An 11110-nucleotide genomic window follows, 5' to 3' on the forward strand; every position below is an offset into this window, starting at 1 on the left:
TTGCCTCCTACGCATGCAGACTGCTCTAGGTTGCTATGTGGCTGCAGAAAGAATGGAACAGAAAAGAAGAACCTCTACAACCCCCCTCCACCTTATCCCCTGTCTTCAGAGAGAGATGGAGCTGGGCCCACAGTGGGGAGGTTCTGAGCACTCAGGGAGGGGTCCTGGAGGGGTGATTGGGCTGCTCCAGTCTGGGTTTGTGACCCAGACCAGTTGGCCCAGGCTTGGCCCTGCTGTATGCCAATGGTTCCTCATGGGAGTCAAAACTTTTAGGGATGCTGGGTTTTGGGGTCCCACTCACTTTTCAGGGAAGCTTCTCAATTTCATAGAGAGGGAGGCAGGAGAGGTCGATTTTCCCATTGCAGTTGGGAAAATAGAGATGGGGTGGGAGATACCCAAAGCCACAAGGTCAGGAAATAAGAGGTGGGATCAGCCTTTTGAACGCAGCTCTCTTGGGCTCCTGGTGCCGTGTTCTCGTCTCTCCCTGTGGCAGGGTCCTGTGTCCCTGCTCCCTGTAACATAGCCTCTCAAGGCCTGGTGCAGACCAGGCATGAGAACTTGAATTGGCCACAAGGTGACGCCAAACACCACGTCTTCACATCATTTTTCACTTTTAAACCCCAAATGCCCAGAATAAGTTCTGCCCGGGGGGCCAGGGCACAGGGATGAGACCCTGCAAAGGGGACGGGAGAGCTCACTGTCCTCAGCCAGACCTTGTAGGGGAGACAGGAGCAGGGCTGGTGGGGGTTCCTCAACTTTCTCCAAACCTGCTCCCCTTCTCTTACTCCGTCTTAGTGCTCTCCCAAGCCAGGTTGCGGGCAGATCTTGGGGAGGAGATAGCGGGACATAGGAAAGAGGGAAGCGGGACTGCACCCCGGCCGAGGCTCCAAAGGGACAAAGAGTCTGAGACCAGGACCAACGCCCCAGGACCAGGCAGGGCAAAGGGGGCTTGCAGTGCCCCCTCCTTTCCTCCTTCAGTGACCTGAGTCCTCTCTGCTGCTGGTCACTCCTGATCCCCTGCCTTTTTTTAAAAAAAATATTTATTTATTTGGCTGCACGGAGTCTTAGTTGCAGCACGCGGAACTTTGTTGCCGCGTGTGGGATGTTCTCTGCGGTGTGCATGACCTAATTCCCAGACCAGGGATCGAACCCGGGCCCCCTGCATTGGGAGCGTGGAGTCTTAACCACCGGACCACCAGGGAAGTCCCCTCCTGTCTTCTTTAAGAAAGCTCCAGCTGTCTTCCCTCCTTCTTAGGGTGGGATGGAACAGAAGCTGAGGCAGTAACAGTGGATGTCAGGCAGGGTCCCTGCGTCACTGCTAGAAGCAGAGGACGGGACGGCGGCCAGGCTGCCGGGAGTGGCTCCACCCTATTCCTTTCATTCATACCCAACCCCCGCTCCCCCCCCCCCCGCCCTTCCCCCACTCAGCCACCTAAGTGCCTTCCTCTAGGCAGATTATCTCAGCTGGGCTGGACATCACCCTGCACCTGGAGCCATGGATGCCGCTCTGCTCCTCAACGTGGAAGGGATCAAGAAAACCATTCTGCATGGGGGCACGGGGGAGCTCCCAAACTTCATCACCGGAGCCCGAGTGAGTGCGGCCCGCCCCCCAGACCAGTGAAAAGCCCCCATGGCAGCCTTCTGCATTCCAGCTTGGCCACAGGGCACTGCAAACAGCCTTCGTCAGCTTTGCCAACAAATGGCCAGGAGGTCCTTGCTGGAATTATCAACCGCCCCTCCCCTTGCCTCTGCCCCAGGCATCTGGGTAGCTCTGAAGTGGTGCCCATTCACGGGTTTTTTTTTGATACTTTGCAAATTAAACTTCAGCGTGGAATGCGGGTGGGGCTTTGGGAATTTTCTGAAGTCCCAAATGCTGAGGGAGAAGGAGGGGCCTTCAGGGCTCGGGGTGTTTGTCCGGGGATCTCTGGTGGGCTCCTAGACGGACGACGGATGTGTCTGGGTCTGCGGCCTCAGATCTAGGGCGTGTTTAAGGCAGGACTTCCTGACCTGCAGAGCTGTCAAGCGTGGGATGGGGTCCTTTAGGAGGGAGTTGGGGAGGGCAGGCTGGTGGGCGGGGATGCTCTAAGGTCTGATGGGGGTTGGGAGAGGACAGCCCAGGGAGTCGGTGATAGGGATGGCTTCTGCTGGGCCTCGGGAGCTATGTCTAGACCAGGGTCTGCTCTCTTGGTGACCAGGTGACCTTTCATTTCCGAACCTTGAAATGTGATGATGAGCGGACGGTGATAGATGACAGCAAGCAGGTGGGCCATCCCATGCACATCATCATCGGGAACATGTTCAAGCTGGAGGTCTGGGAGATCCTGCTGACGTCCATGCGGTTCAGCGAGGTGGCCGAGTTCTGGTGTGACACCATCGTGAGTAGGCCCCGCCCATCTGCTTTGCAGGGCTGCTGTGTTTCAGGAAAGTGAGGGTAAAACAAAACTCTGGAGAGAGAACCCTGCCCGCTCCTTCTCAGCTACGGTAGCGGCGAAGAGGGATTCCCCCAAAAGAATAGGTGCTGCTAGAGTGACAATCGGTGTCAAGGCTGGCTGGTGGGATGTGGGTGCAGGGCCCACCTCACAGCCCTCACTTTTGGGCAGGATTATTGGATCCTGGAGACTTTTGGCCGCTGGTCATCTTCTGCCCTTCTCCCCACTCCTACCAACACTGCAAAATTGTCTTCTCATTTATAGCACCCTTAGCAGTCATCCAGACAAGGCATTCTCCTGGGTGGTCCAGATAGAAAGGGCAAAACTCACTGACCTTTAAACAAACATTTCTTATGGAAACTTTCAAACTTATACAAAAGTCGGCAAAAAGGCATAATCAACTTCCAAATACCCATCACCCTATGCCAGGCGCCATCACTCCACGGCCAGTCTTGTTTCATCTAAACCCATCCACTTTCCTTCCTCATCCCCTGTGGTTAAAGCACATTCCAGACGCCGTAGCATTTCATCTGTAAATACTGCAATTTGTATCTCTAAAAAGGATATTAAAAAACATGACCTCAATATCCTTATTACATTAAAAAAAAACCCAATAATTCCTTAATGCCAGCTAGTATCCGGTCACTGCTCAAATTTCTCCAGTTGTCTCCTCATTCACTCCTGCTGGTTGGTTTGCTGAAATCAGGATCAAAACAAAGTCCATGCCCAGAGCTTTGTTAATACATCTCTTACGTCTCCTTTCGTTTATGGGTTCTCCTCTCTCTTTTTTTTCCTGGACGTGGATTTGTTGAAGAAACTGGGTAACTTGTCTTGAAGTTCCCATGTTCTGATTTTGCTGGTTGCTTTGCCGTGGACTTGTCAAACACATTCCTCGATCCCCAGTATTTTCTATAACCTGTGTACCTCCACATCTGCTTACCTCTCTTACTGTGATGTTAAGATTGGTTGGTGGGCTCAGGTGTTGACAGCCTGACCCAGCCATTACCAAGCTCCTTCTTTTTTTTTTTTTTAATTTTATCTTTATTGGAGTATAATTGCTTTACAACGGTGTGTTAGTTTCTGCTTTATAACAAAATGAATCAGTTATACATATACATATGTTCCCATATCTCTTCCCTCTTGCGTCTCCCTCCCTCCCACCCTCCCTATCACACCCCTCCAGGCGGTCACAAAGCACTGAGCTGATCTCCCTGTGCTATGCAGCTGCTTCCCACTAGCTATCTATTTTACGTTTGGTAGTGTATATATGTCCATGCCACTTTCTCACTTTGTCTCAGCTTACCCTTCCCCCTCCCCATGTCCTCAAGTCCATTCTCTAGTAGGTCTGTGTCTTTATTCCCGTCTTACCCCTAGGTTCTTCATGACCTTTTTTTTTTTAGATTCCATATATATGTGTTAGCATACGGTATTTGTCTTTCTCTTTCTGACTTACTTCACTCTGTATGACAGACTCTAGGTCCATCCACCTCATCACAAATAGCTCAATTTCGTTTCTTTTTATGGCTGAGTAATATTCCATTGTGTATATGTGCCACATCTTCTTTATCCATTCATCCGATGATGGACACTTAGGTTGCTTCCATGTCCTGGTGATTGTGAATAGCCAAGCTCCCTCTTGATATCAAGCAGTGGCTTTAGCAGCCATTGGTGGACGGCCAGATCCATTATTTCACCAGGGGCCACTGACATTTTTTTTTTTTTTTTTTGCGGTACACGGGCCTCTCACTGTTGTGGCCTCTCCCATTGCGGAGCACAGGCTCCAGATGTGCAGGCTCAGCGGCCATGGCTCACGGGCCCAGCCGCTCCGCGGCATGTGGGATCTTCCCGGACCGGGGCACGAACCCGTGTCCCCTGCATCGGCAGGCAGACTCTCAACCACTGCGCCACCAGGGAAGCCCAGGCTGGTAATTTTTATGCCACGACGATTACTGGTTTTTCCAATAGTCCCCCTCATCTCCCCTCAGCTCACAGCTGCTGTGATTGCACATGCACACACACACACACACACACACACACACACACAGACACACACACACACACAGACAGACACACACACACAGACAGACACACATACACACACTTCTTTCCAGAGTCATTTACCCATCTATACATCCATGTTTTATCCATCCTTCTATCCACACACTTAGGCATCAATTCACCCATCCTTCCCTTCAACCAGAATTATTCATAATCCATTCTTCCATCACTCTGCATCCACCCATCATCTATCTGTAGGTCTATCTAAAAACATTCAGTGCACCAGGTTTGGCCTGTGCTAGGTGTTAGAGACTAAACAGGCAAAGTCCCCATCCCTCAAGGAACTTGAATTCTGGGGGAGGAGCAGACGCCTAAGCAATTACAATGCAGGGCAGGTAGCACCACGATATACATGAGTGAGGACAGAGTGGTTTACAGCCACAGAAGGGGAGCAACTAACTGCTTGAGGATCATAGGAGGAATTTTTTCAGGAAGATGACATTGAGCTGGGTATTGAAGGATGAATAGGAGTTCACCAGGCCTAGAAGTGGGAAGAGAGTTAGCATCCAGGCCAGGGAGTGTGAAGAGGCAGGGGCCGTCAGGGGCTCTGGGAGCTTCTGCCCTGAAATGTACTACCACCCCCTCTACCCAGGGAGCACACTGGTCTCTATGAGGAATTTTCTGCTGGTGCCCAGTCTGGTGATGCCAGGGGTTGCAAACTCAAATACCACAAGGGCCAGGGCCCCTGGGTGACTGAAGGTCATCTGCTCCATTCACAGTGGGCAGCTGCTCCTGAGCTCCAACGGGATGGCTGCTGTGTGAAAGGGGCAGGTCTGGTGTGGCTGGATAGTCTGAGTTTTATAGACAAACCAGAGATTTTCATTAGTCCATGAATTCTCTCAGTGCTTAAGTGTTGGCAACTAATTACGTGAAGGATAAAACAAAACGAATCTGGGAGCTGAATGGTGGCCTCCAGGATGCCAGTTTGCAATTTCCAGATAGATAGAGCCCCTCAGACAGAAACAGGCTGTGGCCTTGAAGCCCCAGAGAGGGGCAGTGGTCCCGGGGTCCCCCTGCCCAGTCTCAGCGGAGATGCTGCAGAGGTGGCTGCAGGGCCCTGGAGTTCTGCTCCTTCTTCTGGCCTGTATTCTTCTTCTTGGGGTGTCTGCCCACTCCCGGTGGCATCCTACAGTCCACTGTGCCAACCAGCATCCCTGGTTGTGCTAGGGTGGCAGGTGGCTAATGGGACAAGGCCTTGGTCTGAGGTCATGTCCAAGCAGCCTCCCGTTCCTGGGGTCAGCAGCTGAGCACTGACTTTCTGGGAGGCAGGGGGCTGCGAGCTGGGGCTGCTGTGTGAGGGCCAGGAGTGTGCCCTCCCCGCGGCAAGCTGTTCCCGGGGGGCCCCTCCCTCCCTTCATCCAGCTTTAATCTCAACAGGCTTAACGGCCATCTGGTCACCCAGCTCACAGAGCAGCTGAAGGTACTCCGGGCTAATCCTGGCTGGTGGAGGTAGGGAGGGGGTGACCTTCATCCCCTTGCTGGTGACTTGGAGACCAAGCTGGACCATTCCTGCCCCTTCACTTTCCCAGTGGTGTGTCTTTACTGGAGTTGCGGTGCAGGAGCCTGAGATGGGCCATCTCAGGACCCAGCCCCTGGAGAGCGGTTCTCGGAGCTCGTCTGTGGGGCATCCCAGCTCACAGATGGGGCAGCTGAGGCCAAGATGGCCTAAAATGCCACAGGCCTTTCAGCTGAGGCCAGCAGCTGATTTTCCTAGCCTTCTTCCACCCCGAGGGTGGCCACCCCAGCTCCTGGTGCTGGGTGAAGCTGTGATGAGCTGGCCCTATATCCGTGCCATCTCATTTATTTAACCCCTACACCAGCCTCACTATCAGATAGCTGCAATCCAGGGGATGGGAGCTCAGGGAGCTGCAGTGACCTGGACTCACTGTCAGTCAGCTGCACCATCAGGACACCAACCTGGCCCTCTTGGGCCCAGAGCCCTGCTCCTTCCACAGCTCTCCATGCTCCCATCCCTGCGGGTCACAGGCTTCACGGACTGAGGGGTCTCCTTGGGAGAGAAACCCGTTTGAGTCGACCACAAGGGCCAGCAAGAGGCAGCATAGCATTGCGGCTAAAGCATGGTCCCCGGAGCTGGGTTTGAATCCTGACTCTCATTTCCTAGCTGTGTGACCTTAAGCAAATCATTTGACCTCTCTGGGCTCTAGTTCCCACATCTCTAAAATGGGGAGAATAGTAGGGCCTCCCTCGTAGGGTCACCTTAAGGATTAAAGGAGCTAACAGGTGTAGCGCGCTCTCCCTGGCACACAGGTAACCACAGTGATTAGTGGGGGTACGCTGGGGTGACGAGTAGTAACAGCCATGGGGCAGGGGTAGGGAGAGAGCAGAAGTCCTGCTCTGGGGGGCCCCAGAGTGGGGCTCTCTGTGGCCCAGCTGGCTCTGAGCAGGCAGCCTGATGCCATCCGCCCCATTTTCCCCACAGCACACAGGGGTCTACCCCATCCTGTCCCGGAGCCTGCGGCAGATGGCGGAGGGCAAGGACCCCACTGAGTGGCACGTGCACACGTGCGGGTTGGCCAACATGTTCGCCTACCACACGCTGGGCTACGAGGACCTGGATGAGCTGCAGAAGGAGCCGCAGCCACTGATTTTCGTAATAGAGCTGCTGCAGGTGTGACCCTGGGGCATGGGAGGTGGGGTAGGTACTGTCCCAGCATCAAAGAGCAACAGGGGTCAGTGGGCATCAAGGGGAGCCCAGCCCCACGGGTCACTGGACATCACCCAGTTCCTCTTCAGAGAACGATAAAGGGTTCATACACCACAGGGAACTGGAATTGGACCCCTCCCCCCCAAAAAAACGGTACTTTGCCTTTTCCAAGGGAAAAGCCCTTTTGGGACTAATTTTTAAAAATGTTATTTTCTTCTTTCTTATTTTCTTCTTTATTTCTATTGGTTATCTACTTCCATTTTTTCCCAAAAGTCTAGAATTACATCCTCAGCCCCAGTCCCTATGGTTTGTGGGTTCCGATCTCATTCTCCAATAGTGGGAGAGGCTGCATGGAACCTTCCACAGTCTCTCCCCCAGACCCCAGAATGATTGATGGCCCTTGTCTGGGGGGCAGTGGGAGAGGCTCAAACCAGGGCAGGACTCAGCTAATGGCCAAGGCTGAGGCTCAGCCTGAGGGTTACATGGGTGAGTGCAAATTAATAAGAACTGTGTCACCAAGGGGTCTGCTTGAACAGCCGTGCGGCTCGTGCACTGCAAGAGGGCATCCCCTCTAAGGTGCTCATTAGAGACATTATATACTTGTGCTTTTATAATAATGTTTTTCCAACAGATGGCAATAAAGTGTCCTGTTCTAATGAAACGAGTATCATGGCAATTTTCTGAATATTAGAAGTAAAGTGTGTTGACAAAGGAGTACCTTTTCTTAATTTGCACAAAGGCTCTGATCTAGGGTAAGGCCCTGGGTGGGGGGCTTGTTGCTTCCTTCCCCTGTTTGTATGTGTTTGGCCAGCAAGCATGATTCTGCCCACAATCTTCACTGTGGAAAATGAAGAGCTGATTTCAGCAAGATGTGCTGGGTCCACTTTCTCTGGTACCCTGCAAGGGAAAGGGACTGCCCTGCTGGGCTTCGAGCACTCGGGGTCCCTGCCTTACTGACCTGCAGCTCTTGGGGCAGGTGGAGGCCCCCAGCGAGTACCAGAGGGAGACCTGGAACCTGAGTAAAGATGAGAAGATGCAGGCGGTGCCCATTCTCCATGGAGAAGGAAACCGGCTCTTCAAGCTGGGCCGCTACGAGGACGCTTCTACCAAGTACCAGGAAGCCATCGTCTGCCTGAGGAACCTGCAGATCAAGGTGGGAGGCTGCCCGCCAGGGGGTTGGGAAGTGGGGCGCATGTAGGGGGAGCAGCCCTGCACTGGCCCTGGCCGCGGGGGAGAGGGGTGGGGGCAGGGCAGCAGCAGACCTTTCTTCACTGGGCAGGAGAAACCCTGGGAGGTGCAGTGGCTGAAGCTGGAGAAGATGATCAACACCCTGATCCTGAACTACTGCCAGTGTCTGCTGAAGAAGGAGGAATACTATGAGGTGCTGGAGCACACCAGTGACATCCTCCGGCACCACCCAGGTGGGTGGCGTGAAGCGGGTCCGGGGTTGGGGGGGGGAGGGTGTCCAATCCCGCCCAGGGGCCCAGAGTCACGTGCACAGACCTCGGGTGGCCTCTTCTGACCCTGTCAGGGCATCAAAACTCGCCTCCACGCAGCAGGGTTTTCCCAAGCCTATAACGATATCACAGATGATGGATGAGCTGTGCTTATTGTGGGAGGTATTTTATTTTAAGGTGCATTGGGGCAAAATATAAGCAGCTCACCAAACCTGTCTGGAGCAGTAAACGGGTTTTAAAAACGGGGGCAATCAATACAGAGAACAATATTAAGTAAATTCTAGCATCCGTGATGCGCGGATATGGCGATACTTGTGAAGACGATGTTTGAGGAATGTTACAAGATCACTTACTCTGCGTCACACGCTAAATTCTCTGCATCTATCATTTCAATTAATCCTTATAGTGACCATAAGGGACAGGTGCAGGGATTGGGCCTGGAGCTTGCACCATTTGGGGCTCTTCTGTAAGAAAAGAATAGAAAGTTGTGAATGTAAATTAAGTTGCAGGGCCTTGGAAGGGTCCGCGGAAGGGCGAGAAGTAGGTACTGCGATTATTATCGTCCGTACTTTATAGTGGAGGAGACGGGCTCTGGAGGTACAGAGAGGTTAAGGCTCAGGGTCAAGGTTAAGGGTTGTGTAAGCTGGTCAAGCCCCGCCGGGCGCGGGGTCGGTGCTGCCTCTGGGTCTGGGTGGCGGGTCCAGCTGGGTCTTCCCCGCAGGCATCGCGAAGGCCTACTACGTGCGGGCCCGGGCTCACGCCGAGGTGTGGAATGAGGCAGAGGCCAAGGCTGACCTGGAGAAAGTGCTGGAGCTGGAGCCGTCCATGCGGAAGGTGGTGCGCAGGGAGCTGAGTCTGCTGGAGAACCGCATGGAGGAGAAACGCGAGGAGGAGCGGCTGCGCTGCAGGAACATGCTGCGCTAGTGCGCAGGCGCCAGACCTCCCGCCTCCGGCTCCCGCCTCCATTGGCCCCTCCCTCAACCCGCCCCAGCCCGCCGCCACTTCGCCGCACACTGACCCTTCCGCCCCAGCCGGACAGCAGTGTCACTTTTTAAACTTTTAATTTTAAAAGTCAAAATAATTCATGTGTCGACTGAAAAAGTAATGCACAACCTAGAGGTTGAGAATTATGTTTTATTCAGCGGACTTTCTGAGGACTCCCGCCCCAGAAGACAGCCTCTCAGATAGCCCTGAGGGACTGCTCCGAAGAGGTAAGGGAGGAGCCAGGATGTATAGGAGTTTTTGCAACAAAGACCAGATAGTCGGAACTTCAAAAGATTACCATTAATGAAAGAAAATCAGACATCTCAAGTTAATGAGGTTAGCACTTTTCTCGGTCCGGGAAGATGCGAGAGTCTGGGCTCCTTGAAAACATTCCTTTGAGATACTCCTTAATTATTATATGTAGACTCGGCATCCTGCTTTTCTCCATCCTGAATCCTCTCAGGGTGCACATTGTGGGTGGCTGCAACATCCTTTGTTTGCTAACGTGGCAAGCAACATTTTTTATCGATACATGCCAGGGTTAACAAAAAAAAACCCCCAAAACCCCAAAGGGCACAGAAGAGCTTATGGATAAAAATGAAGTTTCCTGCCCTATCTCTCCCATCCCTTAGCCTAGAGGTAGCCGGGTTTTTTTCTTGTTTTGTTTTTTTGAGGTACGCAGGCCTCTCACCGCCGCGGCCTCTTCCGCTGCGGAGCACAGGCTCCCAACGCGCAGGCTCAGCGGCCATGGCTCACGGGCCCAGCCGCTCCGCGGCATGTGGGATCTTCCCGGACCGGGGCAGGAGCCCGTGTCCCCTGCATCGGCAGGCGGACTCTCAACCACTGCGCCACCAGGGAAGCCCCGAGCTAGCAGTTTTAATGGACCCTGTGTTTTACTCTTTTGGTAGTTTTCTCTATCTCCATATGTTTAAATCAGCTTCCCCACGTGTGTGGGTTTTTTTTGGTTTTTTTTTGCTGTACGTGGGCTTCTCACTGTTGTGGCCTCTCCTGTTGGCGGAGCACAGGCTCCGGACACGCAGGCTCAGCGGCCATGGCTCACTGGCCCAGCCGCTCTGCGGCATGTGGGATCTTCCCGGACCGGGGCACGAACCCGTGTCCCCTGCATCGGCAGGCGGACTCTGCTTTTTACCCCACGTCAATGAAAAGTGAGAATTGAATGCTTTGATGCTTTGTGATCCCTTCCTTCCCTCCCCTTCTCCTAATTTCGGATAGTTACTTTGCTGGTCCTTTGCTTGGTTATTTTTGTAACTTGGTATTTATTCTTCACCTAGAACTCTCTGCTGGGCCGCAGGGACTCTCTTTTGTGTAGGATGAGGGTGGCAGCATTGGGACCTCCCCTCTCATCTCCCACTTCTTCCTCCCTAACCGGTTTGATGTACCTTTACTCTCCCATCATCCTGGCTGTTAACGTCTGTGTTCTGTCTGTCACCCAAATGAAGTCTTCTATGCTTTGTTCATCGGTTGACTCTAAAATCTGAAAAAATCAATAGACATCA

The 11110-nt window shown here is 53.1% G+C and overlaps 1 protein-coding gene across 1 annotated transcript; it reads left to right on the plus strand.

Moving 5' to 3' along the window:
* The first annotated feature begins 1495 nt into the window (after window positions 1–1495).
* Window positions 1496–9533, plus strand: AIPL1 (aryl hydrocarbon receptor interacting protein like 1). Its single transcript, XM_059996645.1, has 6 exons — window positions 1496–1591; window positions 2196–2375; window positions 6928–7116; window positions 8129–8305; window positions 8432–8573; window positions 9331–9533. The coding sequence occupies exons 1-6, from the start codon at window positions 1496–1498 to the stop codon at window positions 9531–9533; spliced, it is 987 nt and encodes a 328-aa protein (XP_059852628.1).
* Window positions 9534–11110: the final 1577 nt, after the last annotated feature.

This window comes from Delphinus delphis, chromosome 19, assembly GCF_949987515.2.
Source record: "Delphinus delphis chromosome 19, mDelDel1.2, whole genome shotgun sequence".
NCBI classification, from domain to species: Eukaryota; Metazoa; Chordata; class Mammalia; order Artiodactyla; family Delphinidae; genus Delphinus; species Delphinus delphis.

Excerpts from the sequence above, each read along its gene's own strand:
- AIPL1 (XM_059996645.1), top strand. The coding sequence starts at position 1,496 with ATGGATGCCGCTCTGCTCCTCAACGTGGAAGGGATCAAGAAAACCATT. Across the intron at positions 2,376-6,927 it reads AGTTCTGGTGTGACACCATC|CACACAGGGGTCTACCCCAT; the intron begins GTGAGTAGGCCC and ends TTTTCCCCACAG. Across the intron at positions 8,306-8,431 it reads TGAGGAACCTGCAGATCAAG|GAGAAACCCTGGGAGGTGCA; the intron begins GTGGGAGGCTGC and ends TTCACTGGGCAG.